This window comes from Crinia signifera, chromosome 12 (assembly GCF_055691185.1).
Source record: "Crinia signifera chromosome 12, ASM5569118v1, whole genome shotgun sequence".
Classification (NCBI taxonomy): domain Eukaryota; kingdom Metazoa; phylum Chordata; class Amphibia; order Anura; family Myobatrachidae; genus Crinia; species Crinia signifera.
Window position 1 is genome coordinate 5,341,738 of NC_139228.1, and position 24,779 is coordinate 5,366,516.

General features: G+C 53.7%; 1 protein-coding gene across 9 annotated transcripts in view; it reads left to right on the forward strand.

The window, feature by feature from the left end:
• Nucleotides 1-23,083, forward strand: part of RFX5 (regulatory factor X5) — a 32,465-nt gene extending 9,382 nt beyond the window's left edge. For all 9 annotated transcript variants that reach the window (XM_083167776.1, XM_083167777.1, XM_083167779.1 and 6 more), the window contains exons 7-10: nt 6,504-6,585; nt 18,937-19,135; nt 19,349-19,452; nt 21,648-23,083. In XM_083167776.1, the coding sequence (XP_083023902.1) occupies nt 6,504-6,585; nt 18,937-19,135; nt 19,349-19,452; nt 21,648-22,508 (1,246 nt within the window). In that variant the 3' untranslated portion in view covers nt 22,509-23,083. The remainder of the gene's footprint in view (nt 1-6,503; nt 6,586-18,936; nt 19,136-19,348; nt 19,453-21,647) is intronic.
• Nucleotides 23,084-24,779: the final 1,696 nt, after the last annotated feature.

Consider the following 24,779-nt stretch of genomic DNA (forward strand, 5'->3'; position numbering starts at 1 on the left):
CCCTATACTCATGGTCTCAGATGGCAGCGTGTGCCCACCTCATACCCCCTATACTCATGGTCTCACATGGCAGCGTGTGCCCACCTCATACCCCCTATACTCATGGTCTCACATGGCAGCGTGTGCCCACCTCATACCCCCTATACTCATGGTCTCACATGGCAGCGTGTGCCCACCTCATACCCCCTATACTCATGGTCTCACATGGCAGCGTGTGCCCACCTCATACCCCCTATACTCATGGTCTCACATGGCAGCGTGTGCCCACCTCATACCCCCTATACTTATGGTCTCACATGGCAGCGTGTGCCCACCTCATACCCCCTATACTCATGGTCTCACATGGCAGCGTGTGCCCACCTCATACCCCCTATACTCATGGTCTCACATGGCAGCGTGTGCCCACCTCATACCCCCTATACTCATGGTCTCACATGGCAGCGTGTGCCCACCTCATACCCCCTATACTCATGCTCTCACATGGCAGCGTGTGCCCACCTCATACCCCCTATACTCATGCTCACATGGCAGCGTGTGCCCACCTCATACCCCCTATACTCATGGTCTCACATGGCATCATGTGCCCACCTCATACCCCCTATACTCATGGTCTCACATGGCAGCGTGTGCCCACCTCATACCCCCTATACTCATGGTCTCACATGGAAGCGTGTGCCCACCTCATACCCCCTATACTCATGGTCTCACATGGCAGCGTGTGCCCACCTCATACCCCCTATACTCATGGTCTCACATGGCAGCGTGTGCCCACCTCATACCCCCTATACTCATGGTCTCACATGGCAGCGTGTGCCCACCTCATACCCCCTATACTCATGGTCTCACATGGCAGCGTGTGCCCACCTCATACCCCCTATACTCATGGTCTCACATGGCAGCGTGTGCCCACCTCATACCCCCTATACTCATGGTCTCACATGGCAGCGTGTGCCCACCTCATACCCCCTATACTCATGGTCTCACATGGCAGCGTGTGCCCACCTCATACCCCCTATACTCATGGTCTCACATGGCAGCGTGCGCCCACCTCATACCCCCTATACGTATGGTCTCACATGGCAGCGTGCGCCCACCTCATACCCCCTATACTCATGGTCTCACATGGCAGCGTGCGCCCACCTCATACCCCCTATACTCATGGTCGCACATGGCAGCGTGCGCCCACCTCATACCCCCCTACACTCATGGTCTCACATGGCAGCGTGCGCCCACCTCATACCCCCTATACTCATGCTCTCACATGGCAGCGTGCGCCCACCTCATACCCCCTATACTCATGGTCTCACATGGCAGCCTGTGCCCACCTCATACCCCCTATACTCATGGTCTCACATGGCAGCGTGTGCCCACCTCATACCCCCTATACTCATGGTCTCACATGGCAGCGTGTGCCCACCTCATACCCCCTATACTCATGGTCTCACATGGCAGCGTGCGCCCACCTCATACCCCCTATACTTATGGTCTCACATGGCAGCGTGTGCCCACCTCATACCCCCTATACTCATGGTCTCACATGGCAGCGTGCGCCCACCTCATACCCCCTATACTCATGGTCTCACATGGCAGCGTGTGCCCACCTCATACCCCCTATACTCATGGTCTCACATGGCAGCGTGTGCCCACCTCATACCCCCTATACTCATGGTCTCACATGGCAGCGTGTGCCAACCTCATACCCCCTATACTCATGGTCTCACATGGCAGCGTGTGCCCACCTCATACCCCCTATACTCATGGTCTCACATGGCAGCGTGTGCCCACCTCATACCCCCTATACTCATGGTCTCACATGGCAGCGTGTGCCCACCTCATACCCCCTATACTCATGGTCTCACATGGCAGCGTGTGCCCACCTCATACCCCCTATACTCATGGTCTCACATGGCAGCGTGTGCCCACCTCATACCCCCTATACTCATGCTCTCACATGGCAGCGTGTGCCCACCTCATACCCCCTATACTCATGCTCTCACATGGCAGCGTGTGCCCACCTCATACCCCCTATACTCATGCTCTCACATGGCAGCGTGTGCCCACCTCATACCCCCCTATACTCATGGTCTCACATGGCAGCGTGTGCCCACCTCATACCCCCTATACTCATGGTCTCACATGGCAGCGTGTGCCCACCTCATACCCCCTATACTCATGGTCTCACATGGCAGCGTGCGCCCACCTCATACCCCCTATACGTATGGTCTCACATGGCAGCGTGCGCCCACCTCATACCCCTATACTCATGGTCTCACATGGCAGCGTGCGCCCACCTCATACCCCCTATACTCATGGTCGCACATGGCAGCGTGCGCCCACCTCATACCCCCCTACACTCATGGTCTCACATGGCAGCGTGCGCCCACCTCATACCCCCTATACTCATGCTCTCACATGGCAGCGTGCGCCCACCTCATACCCCCTATACTCATGGTCTCACATGGCAGCCTGTGCCCACCTCATACCCCCTATACTCATGGTCTCACATGGCAGCGTGTGCCCACCTCATACCCCCTATACTCATGGTCTCACATGGCAGCGTGTGCCCACCTCATACCCCCTATACTCATGGTCTCACATGGCAGCGTGCGCCCACCTCATACCCCCTATACTTATGGTCTCACATGGCAGCGTGTGCCCACCTCATACCCCCTATACTCATGGTCTCACATGGCAGCGTGTGCCCACCTCATACCCCCTATACTCATGGTCTCACATGGCAGCGTGTGCCCACCTCATACCCCCTATACTCATGGTCTCACATGGCAGCGTGTGCCCACCTCATACCCCCTATACTCATGGTCTCACATGGCAGCGTGTGCCCACCTCATACCCCCTATACTCATGGTCTCACATGGCAGCGTGTGCCCACCTCATACCCCCTATACTCATGGTCTCACATGGCAGCGTGTGCCCACCTCATACCCCCTATACTCATGGTCTCACATGGCAGCGTGTGCCCACCTCATACCCCCTATACTCATGGTCTCACATGGCAGCGTGTGCCCACCTCATACCCCCTATACTCATGCTCTCACATGGCAGCGTGTGCCCACCTCATACCCCCTATACTCATGCTCTCACATGGCAGCGTGTGCCCACCTCATACCCCCTATACTCATGCTCTCACATGGCAGCGTGTGCCCACCTCATACCCCCTATACTCATGGTCTCACATGGCAGCGTGTGCCCACCTCATACCCCCTATACTCATGGTCTCACATGGAAGCGTGTGCCCACCTCATACCCCCTATACTCATGGTCTCACATGGCAGCGTGTGCCCACCTCATACCCCCTATACTCATGGTCTCACATGGCAGCGTGTGCCCACCTCATACCCCCTATACTCATGGTCTCACATGGCAGCGTGTGCCCACCTCATACCCCCTATACTCATGGTCTCACATGGCAGCGTGTGCCCACCTCATACCCCCTATACTCATGGTCTCACATGGCAGCGTGTGCCCACCTCATACCCCCTATACTCATGGTCTCACATGGCAGCGTGTGCCACCTCATACCCCCTATACTCATGGTCTCACATGGCAGCGTGTGCCCACCTCATACCCCCTATACTCATGGTCTCACATGGCAGCGTGCGCCCACCTCATACCCCCTATACGTATGGTCTCACATGGCAGCGTGCGCCCACCTCATACCCCCTATACTCATGGTCTCACATGGCAGCGTGCGCCCACCTCATACCCCTATACTCATGGTCGCACATGGCAGCGTGCGCCCACCTCATACCCCCCTACACTCATGGTCTCACATGGCAGCGTGCGCCCACCTCATACCCCCTATACTCATGCTCTCACATGGCAGCGTGCGCCCACCTCATACCCCCTATACTCATGGTCTCACATGGCAGCCTGTGCCCACCTCATACCCCCTATACTCATGGTCTCACATGGCAGCGTGTGCCCACCTCATACCCCCTATACTCATGGTCTCACATGGCAGCGTGTGCCCACCTCATACCCCCTATACTCATGGTCTCACATGGCAGCGTGCGCCCACCTCATACCCCCTATACTTATGGTCTCACATGGCAGCGTGTGCCCACCTCATACCCCCTATACTCATGGTCTCACATGGCAGCGTGCGCCCACCTCATACCCCCTATACTCATGGTCGCACATGGCAGCGTGCGCCCACCTCATACCCCCCTACACTCATGGTCTCACATGGCAGCGTGTGCCCACCTCATACCCCCTATACTCATGCTCTCACATGGCAGCGTGTGCCCACCTCATACCCCCTATACTCATGCTCTCACATGGCAGCGTGTGCCCACCTCATACCCCCTATACTCATGGTCTCACATGGCAGCGTGTGCCCACCTCATACCCCCTATACTCATGGTCTCACATGGCATCATGTGCCCACCTCATACCCCCCTATACTCATGGTCTCACATGGCAGCGTGTGCCCACCTCATACCCCCTATACTCATGGTCTCACATGGCAGCGTGTGCCCACCTCATACCCCTATACTCATGGTCTCACATGGCAGCGTGCGCCCACCTCATACCCCCTATACTTATGGTCTCACATGGCAGCGTGTGCCCACCTCATACCCCCTATACTCATGGTCTCACATGGCAGCGTGTGCCCACCTCATACCCCCTATACTCATGGTCTCACATGGCAGCGTGTGCCCACCTCATACCCCCTATACTCATGGTCTCACATGGCAGCGTGTGCCCACCTCATACCCCCTATACTCATGGTCTCACATGGCAGCGTGTGCCCACCTCATACCCCCTATACTCATGGTCTCACATGGCAGCGTGTGCCCACCTCATACCCCCTATACTCATGGTCTCACATGGCAGCGTGTGCCCACCTCATACCCCCTATACTCATGGTCTCACATGGCAGCGTGTGCCCACCTCATACCCCCTATACTCATGGTCTCACATGGCAGCGTGTGCCCACCTCATACCCCCTATACTCATGGTCTCACATGGCAGCGTGTGCCCACCTCATACCCCCTATACTCATGCTCTCACATGGCAGCGTGTGCCCACCTCATACCCCCTATACTCATGCTCTCACATGGCAGCGTGTGCCCACCTCATACCCCCTATACTCATGCTCTCACATGGCAGCGTGTGCCCACCTCATACCCCCTATACTCATGGTCTCACATGGAAGCGTGTGCCCACCTCATACCCCCTATACTCATGGTCTCACATGGCAGCGTGTGCCCACCTCATACCCCCTATACTCATGGTCTCACATGGCAGCGTGTGCCCACCTCATACCCCCTATACTCATGGTCTCACATGGCATCGTGTGCCCACCTCATACCCCCTATACTCATGGTCTCACATGGCAGCGTGTGCCCACCTCATACCCCCTATACTCATGGTCTCACATGGCAGCGTGTGCCCACCTCATACCCCCTATACTCATGGTCTCACATGGCAGCGTGTGCCCACCTCATACCCCCTATACTCATGGTCTCACATGGCAGCGTGTGCCCACCTCATACCCCCTATACTCATGGTCTCACATGGCAGCGTGCGCCCACCTCATACCCCCTATACGTATGGTCTCACATGGCAGCGTGCGCCCACCTCATACCCCCTATACTCATGGTCTCACATGGCAGCGTGCGCCCACCTCATACCCCCTATACTCATGGTCGCACATGGCAGCGTGCGCCCACCTCATACCCCCCTACACTCATGGTCTCACATGGCAGCGTGCGCCCACCTCATACCCCCTATACTCATGCTCTCACATGGCAGCGTGCGCCCACCTCATACCCCCTATACTCATGGTCTCACATGGCAGCCTGTGCCCACCTCATACCCCCTATACTCATGGTCTCACATGGCAGCGTGTGCCCACCTCATACCCCCTATACTCATGGTCTCACATGGCAGCGTGTGCCCACCTCATACCCCCTATACTCATGGTCTCACATGGCAGCGTGCGCCCACCTCATACCCCCTATACTTATGGTCTCACATGGCAGCGTGTGCCCACCTCATACCCCCTATACTCATGGTCTCACATGGCAGCGTGCGCCCACCTCATACCCCCTATACTCATGGTCGCACATGGCAGCGTGCGCCCACCTCATACCCCCCTACACTCATGGTCTCACATGGCAGCGTGTGCCCACCTCATACCCCCTATACTCATGCTCTCACATGGCAGCGTGTGCCCACCTCATACCCCCTATACTCATGCTCTCACATGGCAGCGTGTGCCCACCTCATACCCCCTATACTCATGGTCTCACATGGCAGCGTGTGCCCACCTCATACCCCCTATACTCATGGTCTCACATGGCATCGTGTGCCCACCTCATACCCCCCTATACTCATGGTCTCACATGGCAGTGTGTGCCCACCTCATACCCCCTATACTCATGGTCTCACATGGCAGCATGGATGTTTGTAAGTGTTGCAGCCTCTCAGAAATCAGAATGGTCATATTCCTGTCTGTGTCCTTAATGACATAATACATATTGCTATAGCGGCCTGCGGAGGAAGAGTATGGTCAGCATGCCACCGCTGCCTAGCCTGGACCTGAAAATGACGGAAAGTGTAAGACTGCCTATTACCATCTCGTGCTATCTACTGTAACCCCCCTCCCCTTTCTGCAGCCTCCACATTTCCCTCTCCCCTTTCTGCAGCCTCCACATTTCCCCCTCCGCTTTCTGCAGCCTCCTCTCCCCCCTCTTTCTGCATTATCCTCTCTCCCCCCCTCTCCCCTTTCTGCAGCCTCCTTATTTCCCCCTCCCCTTTCTGCAGCCTCCTCCCCCCTTCTTTCTGCAGCATCCTCACTTCCCCTCCCCTTCCTGCAGCCTTCTCTCTCCCCCCTCCTCCTCCTCCTCCTCCTCCCTGTCAGTGCTTCTCACCTTTTTACATCTATCACTAAACATAATAGTGGACTGGGGGATACACCTGCATGGGCCTCACAGCTCACGGACATAATGTCCAGGTTATCTTCGGTGCTCTCTGCTTCACACAAGGACAGAGAGACCGCTAGGTCACAGCAGGTCAGCTTAGCCACTGCTGTGGAGAATTTGACTGAGGCCCTGGCTCCTGCAACTGCTCCGGCACCTCAACAGCCTTCCCCAGCCTCAGAAATAGGCAATTTCCTCATTTAATTGATTCAGAGGTACTTGTGGAGTATCACGGCTCCCATCGTATGCCATCGTATGCCATATGTAGTGGCATACGATGGCATGCGATGCGATGTTTTACCGATTTTTGAGCATTTTTGCTCCAAAATCGTATGCCATATGTAGTGGCATATGATGGCATACGATGCGATACGATGTTTTACCGATTTTTGAGCATTTTAGCTCAAAAATCGTATGCAATCGCATCGGATGCCATACGATGGCATCCGATGCGATGGCACCCGATTTTGCACAGAAATGCATCAGAATGCATTGAAATGTGTATTAAAGTAGTGAAATGCCCCCAAATGCCATTTTTCATAGTGCACCACCCCCACTATCAACGTCAACCCGAAGCGTGGCGAGCGCAGCGAGCCCGCGAGGGGCGGCGGTACGCGTCCTACGACCTTTTCATACCCCCACTATCCACGTCGGCGTGGAGTTGAGAATAGAATAGTGTGGCGAGCGGACGCGTATACCTGTGAAGCCCACGAAGGGACGCGTATAGCTGTGATGGTATCCACGTCCCCTCGCGGGGCACGCTGCGCTCGCCACGCTTCGGGCTCGGTGGCTCGCTGCGCTCGCCACACTATTCTATTCTCAACTCCACGCCGACGTGGATAGTGGGGGTATGAAAAGGTCGTAGGACGCGTACCGCCGCCCCTCGCGGGCTCGCTGCGCTCGCCACGCTTCGGGTTGACGTTGATAGTGGGGGGTGGTGCACGATGAAAATGGCATTTGGGGGCATTTCACAAGTTTAATACACATTTCAATGCATTCTGATGCATTTCAGTGCAAAATCGGGTGCGATCGCATCGCATGCGATGCGATTTTTAGCATACGATCTGCATACGATGCAGGTCGTGGGAGCCGTGATACTCCACAAATACCGATTCAGATTCAGACAGCATGCCTGATCTGGAATAAGGGGAGTGTGTGTTCCAGGTTGCTGAGGAACAACTAGTCATGGGTGCCCCAGACCCGGAACCTGTTACACAGGGGTTAGAGGACCTTATTGATATGGTTAAAATTGCCCTTAAGGTTGATGAAGGGGAAATCCCCGTTCACCCTTCCTTATTTGGCAAAAAGCCAAAGCAAATGTCCACTTTTCCTGCTTCAGAGGAATTGGATGACCATGTTGTACAGGCTTGGAACCATCCTGATAAAAAGTTTCAAATTCCCAGGAAATTCTTCAATAATTATCCACTACCTGCTGAAGGCAGGAAGAAGGTGGAAACTCCACCTAGAGTGGACCCATCGGTGCTGCCTGTACCGGGGGCATCCTCTCTTAAGGATGCCTCGGACCGTAAACTAGAGCTTACTTTAAAATCCATTTTTACTGTGGCTGGAGTTATCCAGCTCCCGACCCAGGTCGGTTGCTGGGTAAATAAGGCCATAGGAGTCTGGGCATCCCAAATGGTAGAAAGCCTGCAAAATAATCCAGACACTGATACCTTTATACAGTGGACAGAACACATAAGGGAAGCTTCAACATATTTCATTGAAGCATCTGCCGACATCTGTATGGTGGCGGCCCATATCTCAGCTCATTCTATTTCAGCAGGCAGAGCATTGTGGCTTTGGCAATGGCAGGCTGGCGCAGAATCCAAGCGGGCAGTTGAAGCCCTACCTTTCTTGGGAGAATTTCTGTTCGGCGCAGAGCTGGATATGTGGATCTCCCAGGCCACGGGAGGTAAGGATGCTTGGGTCCTGGACCTCATAACCTCAGGTTACGGGATGATTTTCCAACACACACCCCCACACAGGTTTCCCAGTTTTGCAAGAAAAAGGGCGTCTTCTCAAGACAGCCATTACCAGATTGCAAACATTTTTTACTCAAGTCTCTTTCTAGTTCCGATGCCGGGCGGCTTGTCTCGTCCTATTCTCAACTTAAAACAACTAAACCCTTATCTCAGACCAGTAAAAGTCAAAATGGAATCACTCCAGTCTGTGATAGCGGGATTGGAACAGTGGGAGTTCATGGCTTGTCTGGATATCAGGGACACATATTTGCACATCCCCATATGGGTTCACCATCAGGCATTCCTACCGTTTGCAATCCTGGACCAGCATTGGCAGATTCAGGCCTTACCTTTTGGCCTTTCATCAGCCCCTCGCGTTTTCACCAAAGTGATGGGGTTGATGATGGAGATTTTTCTATCAAAAGGCATTACGGTGATACCTTACCTAGACGACCTCGTGTTGAAGGGATCTTCACGGGAGATGCTCATAGACTATCTCTCTCTGACTCTGAAAATCCTCAAGACTCACGGCTGGATTCTGAATTTGGAAAAATCACAACTAGAACCATCTCAGAGACTTCTATTTTTGGGGACGATTCTAGACACATTACAGCTATGGGTGTTCCTTCCGGAAGAGAAAATAGCCTCGCTGCTGGAATTATTCCGGCTGGTTCTCCGTCACAGGAAGGTATCGGTTCATCTATGTACCACACTATTAGGAAAAATGGTAGCCTCGTACGAGGCAGTCCTATACGGACGCTTCCAATCACGTCTGTTTCAACTCAGCCTTCTCAGACAGTGGTCGGGGTCTCACCTCCACATACATCAGAGGGTGACCCTTTTCGCTCAAGCACGTCGGTCCCTGGCTTGGTGGCTCAATTCCGCAAACCTCAGGTAAGCAAAGAGATTCACAATATGGACCTGGATGCCAGTCTCCGCGGCTGGGGTGCGGTCACTCAGGAACATCAGTTTCAAGGACTTTGGACCAAAGAAGCTCTCCTATCCATAAACGTGCTGGAACTCAGAGCTTTTTATTATGCACGATGTCAGGCCCATCATCTGTTACAGGGTCAACCGATCACGGTTCAATCAGACAACTCCACGGCGGTAGCATATATAAACAAACAGGGAGGCACAAGAATCTCCACAGCCATGAGAGAGGTAACACGGATCCTACTATGGGCTCAATCCTACGCGGTGGCCATTTCCGCAATCTTCATTCCAGGAGTGGAGAATTGGGAGGCCGACTAAGTGGACAGGATGTGCATCAAGGGGAATGGTATCTCCACCATCCACCACCAGGTCTTCCAGCAATTGATATGTTGCTGGAGCCATCCTCAAGGGCATCTGATGGCCTCCCGTCACAATCACCAGCTTCCGCTTTACTTTGCGAGAACCCGGGATCCTGCAGCAGTGGGGGTGAATGCCCTGCTGGCACCTTGGCCATTCCAGTTTGTATATCTCTTTCCTCCGTTCCCATTGATACCTCGAATACTGCAGAGAATACGGAGGGAGAAGGTAATCGTTCTCCTCATTGCTCCGGATTGACCTCACAGGTCCTGGTACACCAACCTGACGTCCCTGTTAGTGGACGAGTCATGGCCCCTACCACTGCGAGAAGTTCTTCTCAGTCAAGGACCTTTCCTCTTCCCAGACTTAGGACTGCTTCATTTGATGGCGTGGCTGCTGAGAAGTCCATCTGGCGACGAGCAGGAATTCCAGGTGCGGTGATTCCTACCATGATAAGTGCTAGGAAGGAGGTGACCTCACAGCATTACCACCGTATCTGGAGGTCATACAAATCCTGGTGTGAGGGGTCTCTACTACCGAATTTAAGAAAGCCAGACTTCTCTTATTTCTCCAAGCTGGCCTGTCCTCAGGATTAAAGTTGGGATCCCTTAAGGTGCAGATATCAGCTCTATCCATCTTTTTTCAAAAGAAGCTAGCATTGTTACCAGAAGTGCAAACCTTTTTCCAGCGGGTTCTGTGGTTGCAGCCTCCTGTCCGTCCACCCACGGCACCTTGGGATCTGGTTCTTTCTTTCTTAAAGTCTTCAGTATTCGAACCATTGGAGAGAGTGGATTTGATATATCTCACCTGGAAGGTGGTTTTACTGTTAGCCTCTGCTTCAGCAAGATGAGTGTCGGAACTGGGACCTCTCTCGTCGTTCTCCTTTCTTAATCTTTCACGCTGACGGGGCTGAACTTCGTACCAGCCTCGCTTTCCTTCCAAATCCACTTTTCATCTCAATCAGCCGATTGTGGTACTGGCTTTTGCGGGGGAGTTTGAGGATGCTTCCTTGGATGTGGTCAGAGCTCTGAGGATTTATGTGGAAAGGACGGCCTCTATCAGGAAGTCTGATTTGTCTTTTTGTTACGAACCAGTAAAACATGGTTGGCCAGCTTCGAAACAAACTTTTGGCCAGGTGGATTAGGATTACTATCCGACAGGCATATGTGGCGTCGGCTCAACCTCCACCTTCTTCTATTTTGGCTCATTTCATGCGTTCAGTTGGACCTTCTTGGGCGGCTGCCCGAGGGGTCTCAATTCAACAACTTTGTAGGGCTGCGGCTTGGTCGGGGCGCCAGACTTTTGTCAGTTTCTACAGATTTGCCATTTTAAGACCGCTGCTACTCAGTTTGGTTGTTCAGTTCTTAGGGGTTCACAGCGCCTTCCTGCCCAGGTTGGGGGCTTTGGGACGTCCCCACTGTTAAGCTCCAGTGATACCTAGTGGATGATAGAGAAAATTAGGATTTTGTACTTCCCGTAAATCCCTTTCTCTGTATCCACATTAGGCCACCTCGGCGCTGTTGCCAGTGGTGTTTAGGATAATTTCACTAACGTCCTATTGGGAATCGTCCTATAACTTTGAACTGGGTGTACTGGCTCCTCCCCTCTGATTCCCTGCCCACGAACCAGTTTAGAAAACTGTGCCCTCAGGAGAGGATGCCCACTGCTGGAGCTCCAGAGAGTTTGTCTTCAGTTTACTTTTATTATTTGGGTTTGACGTGTTGGACTTCCCAGCATCGTGGGAAGTCGGGAGAAGGGTTAAGTTGCAGGCCTCTTAAGGTACCAAGCCCCCCCCCCCATTCCCCTTCCCACTCTACTTACAAATTAAGTCCAAAGACGTCAGTGGTGAGTACATACCGGGGTCCCCGGTTCATTTGTGCGGCAAGATGGTGGCGGCGGCAGTCACGGTGTCCCTGCACAGGGGCTGCGCATACCCCCTGTCACAGACTGGATGCTAGGGACAGCCACTGGACCACCAGGGCAGCTCCCATAAAAAGGCGCTGTTCAGAAGGGCGATACTGACAGCCAGCGCCAGTATAAATATTAGCATAAGCTCAGTGCCATTACAGTGGGCGGGGCGTGCTCAGAGCGGGACCAGAGAGCTCTGTGGGCGCCAACACTGCTTCCTGCTTCTCCCTGCTGCGCCATTACTGTCTGACAAACACTCCTCAGCGGTGAGGTAGTGAAGGGGAATATCAGCAGCAGAACAGCAAAGTGTCTCACTGCTTCCTGCTTCTCCCTGCTGCGCCATTACTGTCTGACAAACACTCCTCAGCGGTGAGGTAGTGAAGGGGAATATCAGCAGCAGAACAGCAAAGTGTCTCACTGCTTCCCGCTTCTCCCTGCTGCGCCATTACTGTCTGACAAACACTCCTCAGCGGTGAGGTAGTGAAGGGGAATATCAGCAGCAGAACAGCAAAGTGTCTCACTGCTTCCTGCTTCTCCCTGCTGCGCCATTACTGTCTGACAAACACTCCTCAGCGGTGAGGTAGTGAAGGGGAATATCAGCAGCAGAACAGCAAAGTGTCTCACTGCTTCCCGCTTCTCCCTGCTGCGGCATTACTGTCTGACAAACACACTCCTCAGCGGTGAGGTAGTGAAGGGGAATATCAGCAGCAGAACAGCAAAGTGTCTCACTGCTTCCCACTTCTCCCTGCTGCGCCATTACTGTCTGACAAACACTCCTCAGCGGTGAGGTAGTGAAGGGGAATATCAGCAGCAGAACAGCAAAGTGTCTCACCGCTTCCTGCTTCTCCCTGCTGCGCCATTACTGTCTGACAAACACTCCTCAGCGGTGAGGTAGTGAAGGGGAATATCAGCAGCAGAACAGCAAACTGTCTCACTGCTTCCTGCTTCTCCCTGCTGCGCCATTACTGTCTGACAAACACTCCTCAGCGGTGAGGTAGTGAAGGGGAATATCAGCAGCAGAACAGCAAAGTGTCTCACTGCTTCCTGCTTCTCCCTGCTGCGCCATTACTGTCTGACAAACACTCCTCAGCGGTGAGGTAGTGAAGGGGAATATCAGCAGCAGAACAGCAAAGTGTCTCACTGCTTCCCGCTTCTCCCTGCTGCGCCATTACTGTCTGACAAACACTCCTCAGCGGTGAGGTAGTGAAGGGGAATATCAGCAGCAGAACAGCAAAGTGTCTCACTGCTTCCTGCTTCTCCCTGCTGCGCCATTACTGTCTGACAAACACTCCTCAGCGGTGAGGTAGTGAAGGGGAATATCAGCAGCAGAACAGCAAAGTGTCTCACTGCTTCCCACTTCTCCCTGCTGCGCCATTACTGTCTGACAAACACTCCTCAGCGGTGAGGTAGTGAAGGGGAATATCAGCAGCAGAACAGCAAAGTGTCTCACTGCTTCCTGCTGCGCCATTACTGTCTGACAAACACTCCTCAGCGGTGAGGTAGTGAAGGGGAATATCAGCAGCAGAACAGCAAAGTGTCTCACTGCTTCCCGCTTCTCCCTGCTGCGCCATTACTGTCTGACAAACACTCCTCAGCGGTGAGGTAGTGAAGGGGAATATCAGCAGCAGAACAGCAAAGAGTCTCACTGCTTCCCGCTTCTCCCTGCTGCGCCATTACTTCACTAACAGACACTCCTCAGCGGTGAGGTAGTGAAGGGGGACATCTGTAGCAGAACAGCAAAGTGTCTCACTGCTTCCCGCTTCTCCCTGCTGCGCCATTACTGTCTGACAAACACTCCTCAGCGGTGAGGTAGTGAAGGGGAATATCAGCAGCAGAACAGCAAAGAGTCTCACTGCTTCCCGCTTCTCCCTGCTGCGCCATTACTGTACTAACAGACACTCCTCAGCGGTGAGGTAGTGAAGGGGGACATCTGTAGCAGAACAGCAAAGTGTTTTCAGCGCTTAATAAACGGTCATTGTGTGTTACTTTGTGCACTCAATACTGTATGCATATTACCTGAATGTATATGTGCTTGTAAACCAACTCCTCAGGGAGTCCAGGTTAAGGCCATACTGGTCCCCTCAGTATCTCGGAGTACTCCCCCACAGGCTTGTTAAAGTTACACACACACACACAGTGTTAGAAGCTCCCACATAGTTTCTATACACTTCACACTGATTTATATCTGTATATATGTATTCTGGTTCACTCTAAAGGTGCGTACACACGAGGCGATATATCGCCGGGTGATATATCAGCGAGCGATATATCGCTAAATGCCCCCTTTTCATCGGCGACCAGAGATGGTCGCTGATGAAAAGAAACCTCTGCCAGGGGAGCCGCAGAGTTAATCAGCTGGTCGCAGGAGCCAGCGATTAGAACGGGGATGAAAATGGGAGCGCGCACCCCCACTCCCACCACTAGCAATATGGTCGCCAGCGATGTCAGCCCCTATCGCAGCTGTGTGTACACGGTTTTAGAGACAAATTCCTTCTCAAATGGACAAAACCATGTGCACTGCAGGGGGGCAGATGTAACTTGTGCAGACAGAGTTAGATTGGGTGAGGTTTTTCTTCAAAGTGAGATCTCTATTGCAGTGTAAAAATAGAGCAGTCAGTATTTTCCCTGCACAGAAACAAAATAACTCACCCAAATCTTACTCACTCTGCACATGTTACATCTGCCCCCCTGCAGTGCACATGGTTTTGTCCATCTGAAAAGGAATTTGCCTTTAAGAGTGAACTAGAATAAGGCCCTCTGTGTGTTTGTGGGAAGGTTACAGGGTGAGAAAGATAACCTGTGATCTGCAGCACAACGTTTGTGCCTGGGTCCACTTCACAAATTACTTGTGAGCAAAGCTTGTCCACACATCTCAGTGGGGTCTCACTCCAGCTTAGTGGGACACTGCAGTCAGTCCCCAGGGAGCCTGCGTGGGCCTCTGGTATTAAAACAATGTGGCAAACTGTGTACTCACAGGGCTGCAAATACTGTGCAGACCAAGCAGGTGCTGCAGGATTTATCAGTCCTGTCAGTAGGGTTGCCACCTCATCCCTTTAAAACTGGAGACATATTAATTACACAGGTTCTGTGGCTGATTAAAAAAACAACAGTTGAAATGGAGTCTTGAAGTGAGCCAGCCACAGAACCTGTGTAATTAATATGTCTCCAGTTTTAAAGGGATGAGGTGGCAACCCTACCTGTCAGCAAGGGTGGAGAACATTACCTCCACCCCGGGCAAATCTTGCAAGCGTGCCTCGGCCGCCATGTTGCCTGAGTCTGATACAGATTCACCTCACCTGGAAGACGGTGGTACTTTTGGCGTTGGCCTCGACTCGTAGAGTCTCTGAGTTAGGGGCTCTGTCCTGTAAGAGCCCCTACTTGATTTTTCATAAACGCGGAGCTGAGACCAAACCCGCTGTTCCTGCCTAAGGTGATCTCTGCGTTTCATCTGAACCAACCCATTGTGGTTCCTTCTGCCTCTTACTCACTGGATAGTCCGGTGTCCTTGGATGTGGTGCGCACTCAGAGTATCTATGTACAGAGGATGACAAGAATTAGAAAGACGGACTGTCTTTTTGTGCTTTATGATGCACAGAAGAAGGGTCGTCCTGCAACAAAACAGTCCATTGCTCGTGGATTCGTACAACAGGCTTATGTTGTGGAAGGTTTGCCAGCACCTTCAGGACTGAAGGCACATTCCACTAGGTCTGTAGGCGCATCCTGGGCGGCTGCTCGGGGGTTTCTGCCTTAACTTGGTCAGGTCAGTATACTGTTGTAAAATTTAACAAATTTGACGCCCTGGCCAAATAGGATACCCAGTTTAGGCAGGCGGTACTGCAGCGGTCTCCGCACGTACACACCCCTTCTGGAAGCTTTGGGACATCCCCAATGTCTTAAGACCATTCCCAGTATCCCATAGGACGTTAGTGAAAATAGGAATTTAATACCTACCGGTAATTCCTTTTCACAAAGTCCTTATGGGATACTGGGAATCTGCAGCTTCCTCTCTTCTCCTTTCTGCAGCCTCTAATCTTACTGCAGCATCCTCTCTTCCCCCCTCCCCTTTCTGCAGCTTCTTCTCTCCCCCACTCCCCTTTCTGCAGCTTCTTCTCTCCCCCCCTCCCCTTCCTGCAGCTTCTTCTCTCCCCCACTCCCCTTTCTGCAGCTTCTTCTCTCCCCCCGTCCCCTTCCTGCAGCTTCTTCTCTCCCCCACTCCCCTTTCTGCAGCTTCTTCTCTCCCCCCCTCCCCTTCCTGCAGCTTCTTCTCTCCCCCCTCCCCTTTCTGCAGCTTCTTCTCTCCCCCCCTCCCCTTTCTGCAGCTTCTTCTCTCCCCCACTCCCCTTTCTGCAGCTTCTTCTCTCCCCCCCTCCCCTTCCTGCAGCTTCTTCTCTCCCCCCCTCCCCTTTCTGCAGCTTCGTCTCCCCCCCCTCCCCTTTCTGCAGCTTCTTCTCTCCCCCCTCCCCTTTCTGCAGCTTCCTCTCCCCCCTCCCCTTTCTGCAGCTTCTTCTCTCCCCCCCTCCCCTTTCTGCAGCTTCCTCTCCCCCCTCCCCTTCCTGCAGCTTCTCCCCTCCCCTTCCTGCAGCTTCTTCTTTCCCCCCTCCCCTTCCTGCAGCTTCTTCTCTCCCCCCTCCCCTTCCTGCAGCTTCTTCTCTCCCCCACTCCCCTTTCTGCAGCTTCTTCTCTCCCCCCCTCCCCTTCCTGCAGCTTCTTCTCTCCCCCCCTCCCCTTCCTGCAGCTTCTTCTCTCCCCCCTCCCCTTTCTGCAGCTTCCTCTCCCCCCTCCCCTTTCTGCAGCTTCCTCTCCCCCTCCCCTTTCTGCAGCTTCCTCTCCCCCCTCCCCTTTCTGCAGCTTCCTCTCCCCCCTCCCCTTTCTGCAGCTTCTTCTCTCCCCCCCCTCCCCTTTTTGCAGCTTCCTCTCCCCCTCCCCTTCCTGCAGCTTCTCCCCTCCCCTTCCTGCAGCTTCTTCTTTCCCCCCTCCCCTTCCTGCAGCTTCTTCTCTCCCCCCTCCCCTTCCTGCAGCTTCTTCTCTCCCCCACTCCCCTTTCTGCAGCTTCTTCTCTCCCCCCCTCCCCTTCCTGCAGCTTCTTCTCTCCCCCCTCCCCTTTCTGCAGCTTCCTCTCCCCCCTCCCCTTTCTGCAGCTTCTTCTCTCCCCCCCTCCCCTTTCTGCAGCTTCCTCTCCCCCCTCCCCTTCCTGCAGCTTCTCCCCTCCCCTTCCTGCAGCTTCTTCTTTCCCCCCTCCCCTTCCTGCAGCTTCTTCTCTCCCCCCTCCCCTTCCTGCAGCTTCTTCTCTCCCCCACTCCCCTTTTTGCAGCTTCTTCTCTCCCCCCCTCCCCTTCCTGCAGCTTCTTCTCTCCCCCCCTCCCCTTCCTGCAGCTTCTTCTCTCCCCCCTCCCCTTTCTGCAGCTTCCTCTCCCCCTCCCCTTTCTGCAGCTTCCTCTCCCCCTCCCCTTTCTGCAGCTTCCTCTCCCCCCTCCCCTTTCTGCAGCTTCCTCTCCCCCCTCCCCTTTCTGCAGCTTCTTCTCTCCCCCCCCTCCCCTTTTTGCAGCTTCCTCTCCCCCTCCCCTTCCTGCAGCTTCTCCCCTCCCCTTCCTGCAGCTTCTTCTTTCCCCCCTCCCCTTCCTGCAGCTTCTTCTCTCCCCCCTCCCCTTCCTGCAGCTTCTTCTCTCCCCCACTCCCCTTTCTGCAGCTTCTTCTCTCCCCCCCTCCCCTTCCTGCAGCTTCTTCTCTCCCCCCTCCCCTTCCTGCAGCTTCTTCTCTCCCCCCTCCCCTTTCTGCAGCTTCTTCTCTCCCCCTCCCCTTTCTGCAGCTTCCTCTCCCCCTCCCCTTTCTGCAGCTTCTTCTCTCCCCCTCCCCTTTCTGCAGCTTCCTCTCCCCCCTCCCCTTTCTGCAGCTTCCTCTCCCCCCTCCCCTTTCTGCAGCTTCTTCTCTCCCCCCTCCCCTTTCTGCAGCTTCTTCTCTCCCCCCTCCCCTTTCTGCAGCTTCTTCTCTCCCCCCTCCCCTTTCTGCAGCTTCTTCTCTCCCCCCCTCCCCTTTCTGCAGCTTCTTCTCTCCCCCCCCTCCCCTTTCTGCAGCTTCTTCTCTCCCCCCTCCCCTTTTTGCAGCTTCCTCTCTCCCCCCTCCCCTTTCTGCAGCTTCCTCTCTCCCCCCCTCCCCTTTCTGCAGCTTCTTCTCTCCCCCCCTCCCCTTTCTGCAGCTTCTTCTCTCCCCCTCCCCTTTCTGCAGCTTCTTCTCTCCCCCCCTCCCCTTTCTGCAGCTTCTTCTCTCCCTCCCCTTCCTGCAGCTTCTTCTCTCCCCCCCTCCCCTCTCTGCAGCTTCTTCTCTCCCTCCCCTTTCTGCAGCTTCCTCTCCCCCCTCCCCTTTCTGCAGCTTCTTCTCTCCCCCTCCCCTTTTTGCAGCTTCTTCTCTCCCCCCTCCCCTTTCTGCAGCTTCTTCTCTCCCCCCTCCCCTTTCTGCAGCTTCTTCTTTTCCCCCCTCCACTTCTGCAACTCTCCCCCTTTGTGGCTTCCTCTCTAACCCTTCCTGTGCGCTTTGCTCATCTCTCCTCCCTATTGCTCTCCCACACTGCTCCTTGGGGTCTGATTCAGATGTGGTGGGAGGAGGCATTGATTCACCTGGGACACCGATGGGGTAACACAAGTCGCCTGCTGGTGATCCAGAAGCATTGACAGGCCCCAGTAATTTGGGCAATGGAGACAGTTGTTACCCCATCCCTGCCACCAAACGTCAGCAGAATCACAGACCCATACTGCGGCATACACTGTACAACCAGCGGCACCTGAATCAGCCCCATGCCCTATGTCTCACATCACAGCTGTTTCTTTGTTCTTTAGTCCGAGCTAACGGATTTGGTCCAGTCCTACAACAACGATGTGATCAATGCCTCGTGTGCGCTCATCTGTAATTGGGCGGAGAAGATACTGAAGAGATCCTTTAACAACGTTGTGGAAGTCGCTCAGTTCCTCATTCAGCAGCACATCATTAACCCCCGAAGTGCCAATGCCGAGCTCGTCCTCTCCATGGTCCTTTCAGGTAGGCAGAGTTCAATATTCCCTGTCACTACCGCCCTCGCCCCAGTGTCTGGTGTGCGATCTCTGCTGGCGTCTCGCCCCAGTGTCTGGTGTGCGATCTCTGCTGGCGTCTCGCCCCAGTGTCTGGTGTGCTCGCCCTAATAATGTTATCCACCTTTTATCCCCTCACGGATAATTATCTTTTTGTTGTTTTTACCTTTCACTAAATAATCAGAAAATTCACAAAGCATTGGCCAAAAAGTCCAGAAGCAGCTGCCAGAAGGGGCTGGAATGAAGAGGCCGGGATCCCCTGAAAGCGGAGCAGACACCGCCGCTAAGGTGGGTACTGGGGGTTAGAGAGCTCTGCCTGTGTAGCTGTGTCCTGTGCTGGGTACTGGGGGTTAGAGAGCTCTGCCTGTGTAGCTGTGTCCTGTGCTGGGTACTGGGGGTTAGAGAGCTCTGCCTGTGTAGCTGTGTCCTGTGCTGGGGGTTAGAGAGCTCTGCCTGTGTAGCTGTGTCCTGTGCTGGGTACTGGGGGTTAGAGAGCTCTGCCTGTGTAGCTGTGTCCTGTGCTGGGGGTTAGAGAGCTCTGCCTGTGTAGCAGTGTCCTGTGCTGGGTACTGGGGGTTAGAGAGCTCTGCCTGTGTAGCTGTGTGCTGTGCTGGGTACTGGGAGTTAGAGAGCTCTGCCTGTGTAGCTGTGTCCTGTGCTGGGTACTGGGGGTTAGAGAGCTCTGCCTGTGTAGCGGTGTGCTGTGCTGGGTACTGGGGGTTAGAGCTCTGCCTGTGTAGCTGTGTGCTGTGCTGGGTACTGGGAGTTAGAGAGCTCTGCCTGTGTAGCTGTGTCCTGTGCTGGGTACTGGGGGTTAGAGAGCTCTGCCTGTGTAGCAGTGTGCTGTGCTGGGTACTGGGGGTTAGAGAGCTTTGCCTGTGTAGCAGTGTGCTGTGCTGGGTACTGGGGGTTAGAGCTCTGCCTGTGTAGCTGTGTCCTGTGCTGGGTACTGGGGATTAGAGAGCTCTGCCTGTGTAGCTGTGTCCTGTGCTGGGTACTGGGGGTTAGAGAGCTCTGCCTGTGTAGCTGTGCTGGGGGTTAGAGAGCTCTGCCTGTGTAGCAGTGTGCTGTGCTGGGTACTGGGGGTTAGAGCTCTGCCTGTGTAGCTGTGCTGGGTACTGGGGGTTAGAGAGCTCTGCCTGTGTAGCTGTGTGCTGTGCTGGGTACTGGGGGGGGGGGGGGTTAGAGAGCTCTGCCTGTGTAGCTGTGTGCTGTACTGGGGGTTAGAGAGCTCTTCCTGTGTAGCTGTGTCCCGTGCTGGGTACTGGGGGTTAGAGAGCTCTGCCTGTGTAGCTGTGTGCTGTATTGGGGGTTAGAGAGCTCTGCCTGTGTAGCTGTGTGCTGTGCTGGGTACTGGGGTTTAGAGCTCTGCCTGTGTAGCTGTGTCCTGTGCTGGGTACTGGGGGTTAGAGAGCTCTGCCTGTGTAGCTGTACTGGTGGTTAGAGAGCTCTGCCTGTGTAGCGGTGTCCTGTGCTGGGTACTGGGGGTTAGAGAGCTCTGCCTGTGTAGCTGTGTCCTGTGCTGGGTACTGGGGGTTAGAGCTCTGCCTGTGAAGCTGTGTCCTGTGCTGGGTACTGGGGGTTAGAGAGCTCTGCCTGTGTAGTGGTGTGCTGGGTACTGGGGGTTAGAGAGCTCTGCCTGTGTAGCGGTGTGCTGGGTACTGGGGGTTAGAGAGCTCTGCCTGTGTAGCGGTGTGCTGGGTACTGGGGGTTAGAGAGCTCTGGCTGTGTAGCGGTGTCCTGTGCTGGGTACTGGGGGTTAGAGAGCTCTGCCTGTGTAGCGGTGTGCTGGGTACTGGGGGTTAGAGAGCTCTGCCTGTGTAGCGGTGTCCTGTGCTGGGTACTGGGGGTTAGAGAGCTCTGCCTGTGTAGCGGTGTGCTGGGTACTGGGGGTTAGAGAGCTCTGCCTGTGTAGCGGTGTCCTGTGCTGGGTACTGGGGGTTAGAGAGCTCTGCCTGTGTAGCTGTGTCCTGTGCTGGGTACTGGGGGTTAGAGAGCTCTGCCTGTGTAGCGGTGTGCTGGGTACTGGGGGTTAGAGAGCTCTGCCTGTGTAGCGGTGTGCTGGGTACTGGGGGTTAGAGAGCTCTGGCTGTGTAGGTATCCCCTGCGCTGGGTACTGGGGTTAGAGCTCTGCCTGTGTAGCTGTGTCCTGTGCTGGGTACTGGGGGTTAGAGAGCTCTGCCTGTGTAGCGGTGTGCTGGGTACTGGGGGTTAGAGAGCTCTGCCTGTGTAGCGGTGTGCTGGGTACTGGGGGTTAGAGAGCTCTGGCTGTGTAGGTATCCCCTGCGCTGGGTACTGGGGTTAGAGCTCTGCCTGTGTAGCTGTGTCCTGTGCTGGGTACTGGGGTTAGAGAGCTCTGCCTGTGTAGCTGTGTCCTGCGCTGGATACTGGGGTTAGAGCTCTGCCTGTGTAGCTCTGTCCTGTGCTAGCCTACACTGTGCTGGGTAGACAATTGACTACTGCAACCACATTTCTGTTTCCAGAACAAGAAAATGCTGAGCCCACATCCAAGCAGCCCACCACAGGTGAAGAAACGTCCCCCGGAGCCACAGAAAGCAGCCAGCAGCCCACAGGTGGACCGTCTGGTGGCAAAACTGCCTGTCCTCCTACCCCGACTTCCTACAGAGGAAAAGTTTGTGACTACCAGCTCCCCTGTGCGGTTCTCCCCCCCAGTTCTGGCACCTAGCATACTCCCCGGACACCTGAAAGTGTCCCCCTTACCCTTCACTACTGTCCCATCTGGCGTGCCACTCACAGTGACCACGGGAGTCAATGGGACTGGACTGGTCTCTCAATCAGTGGCGTCTCCTATGATCAGCATGATCCTCCCCGATATGGTCAACCTGGAAACACACACTCTTCCAAAGTCCAGCCAGAACGGCACCAAAGAACTGGTAGTAGTGAGTGGCACAGCGGAGAGTAAAGGAGCCAAGCGACTTATCTTTCCATCAGTAGTCTCTTTAGACGAAGGACAGTCAAAACGGAAGCGGGGTCGTCCAAGGAAGGTGGACACGTCTGTTACCATCCCTTGCAAAACGCCTGCCCAAGGAAGCGCCGCTCCTGAGAGGACTGTTTCTGAGACCCTTAACCAAGCACACAATAGGGACAGTGACCAGGACCCTGGCCCCTCCTCGCTTCCACAGCCAGAAAACACTTCCATTATCAGGCCGAAAAGTCATCCGGAGGCGTGCGATGATCCCCAGCTCATGTCCCCTACAGCTGCAGAAACCACCGAAACTACTACTTCCTACGACACAAAGACAGCGGCAGAGACTGTGCCAAACCAAGTCAGCGTGATCCAAGATGGCAGGCAGAGCTTGGCGCAGAGGACAGCAAGGTTCTGAAGGCACAGATTGGACTGTGCCTCCAGGTGACAATGAGTCCTCTGCTCTCATTGTAATTGTACAATGTCTGCATAGCAGAACTACGGGGGGGGGATGGATGTGGGAGAGAAGCCATTGGCCCAGTTGTGTTACTCAGTGACACATAAATATATATACAACTTATCCCACAGTGTCAGGACTGGACGTGGGGCCCTACTATCAACGTCTTGTATGCTCCCTGATCATGCCATAGCTGTCATACAGGGGAAGAGGATTAAGCCAGTCGTGACTCTCCACTAGCTGTTGTGGAACTACAAGTCCTAACATTTACCAATCAAGGGGTTATGTAGTCCCACACCAGCTGGAGAGGCCGACATGGTTAGCGGGCCTTGTCTCCAGCAGCTGGGCAGACAGAGTTCACTACCCGGGTGATGAGGACTTCCCCAACATGTATAAATGCCATGTATGTGTCTGTTACTGCTGAATGCGTTTTATAAGTCACCAATGTATGTACGAAGCCCTGAGTGTATACCCCACATATGTGCCATGCCGTTATGGAGGTGAACCAGTCAATAAAGGGGAATCCAAGCAGTCAATGAGTCGCAGCTGCACTATGACGTACTCGTGAGAAGCCAGCTCTGGACAATAAGAGGGCGATGGGTGTGGGCCTGATATTTCATGCTGTGCCCTGGTACTGAGGTGGAAGTATCTGCCCGATAGCTACCTTCTGCTAACGTGGGCTCTGTATATATAAGACGTGGGGGTGATACACTGCGCTCACTTATGTGTCGGTGTGTTCTCTAGGTGCTGCCAAGCCCGGTCCCTTACGGATCAGAAATACTTGTTTGGTTGGGCTTTGGCGCTACCCACCTAATGTACTCCCTTAATGAGTGGGCTGGATTGTTACCCGTGTGGCCCGTGTTTGATTTTTGGTTTGGAATTAGATAGAAATGAAGAGATGGGAAAATGGAGTCAATGTAAATGATTTTATATCTTATTTTACAATATGCTGTGTGGTGTGGGTTAAAATGTTACTTTACTTGGTGTTTTTGATACACCTAAAAGGGGTCCCCTGCTGTGGGAATTTTTCAAAGCCGTGTCACCCTTAGAAGATCCCCGACAGGGGTTCAGGTGACCCTTTAGGGTTCCTTTAACCTCCGTAGGTCCCTTTTGGGGATCTACGGTCTTCCTGGGTGATGTGCAGTGAAAAGAGTTTTGTTAAGTTTCTGTGTTGAAGAAAGGAGCCTGTATGGGCTTAAGGCGTTTAAAAAAAAAATGTAAAGCCAAAGCCCAACCAACAAGTATCTCACAGGGTACGGCTGGGCCTGCTGCCCCCACATATACACTACATGTCTGTAGCTGGAGTTACTCTCAGTGGTGGGCATTTACCTGGTCTGGTGGGGGGGAAGGGGGGTATATGCCCACCACTGAGAGTAGCTACAGCTGTAACTCCTGTACCTAAACCTATGGTCAGCTGGAAACCAATCCTGACTTAGGCCTCCAGAGGCAGGCTACTTACACAGCTTCTGTATGCTATGATATAGAACGGGGAATAAGGGAAAGTTAGCCAGGAGGCTCCGAGCCCTCAATCTTAACACTCAAGGATGTTTTTGAGCATAAACCAATATAAAATTAAGCCAGTATCTAGCTATTATTATGGAAGCTGTCAGATATGGGTACACCGCATGTTCAGAACAAGGAGTTGCATCGGGGTAGGATCAAAATTTATGCAGCCAAAAGTTTACAAACTCTCTTTAAATGTCTCTTCTGATGGAAGTTAGCTTTCTAATATTATAATCCATGACCACTTTGGCATCAGCACAGATCCATCTGGGACTTCTTCACTTAAAATTGTGATTGTTGGGAGATATGTCCGTAGTAGATCTCCAGATAACAAGGGGAAACTGAACTCACTGTAAGTGATTAATGCACTACAGAAAAAAAAGATGGCATATGGTAAAAAAAAGATTAGTAAATAACCCAATTGCTGGGGCAACGTAAGGCAGGTTGTGGTTGAGCGGGACGGGTTCAGTGAATCTCAATTAAATCACAATGAACTTTCATCCAATGGGGCAGATGTATTAAGCCTTAACAAGAAATAAAGCCAAGGGTGATAAAGAGAGATAAACGTCCAGCCAATCACCTGCTAACTGCCCTGTTACAGGCTGTGTTTGAAAAAAGTCAGTAAGGAGCTGATTGGCTGGATGTTTATCTCTCTTATCACCCTTGCATTTATCTCTTGTTAAGGCTTAATACATCTGCCCCAATGATGACTTCCAGGTTTCCTACAAC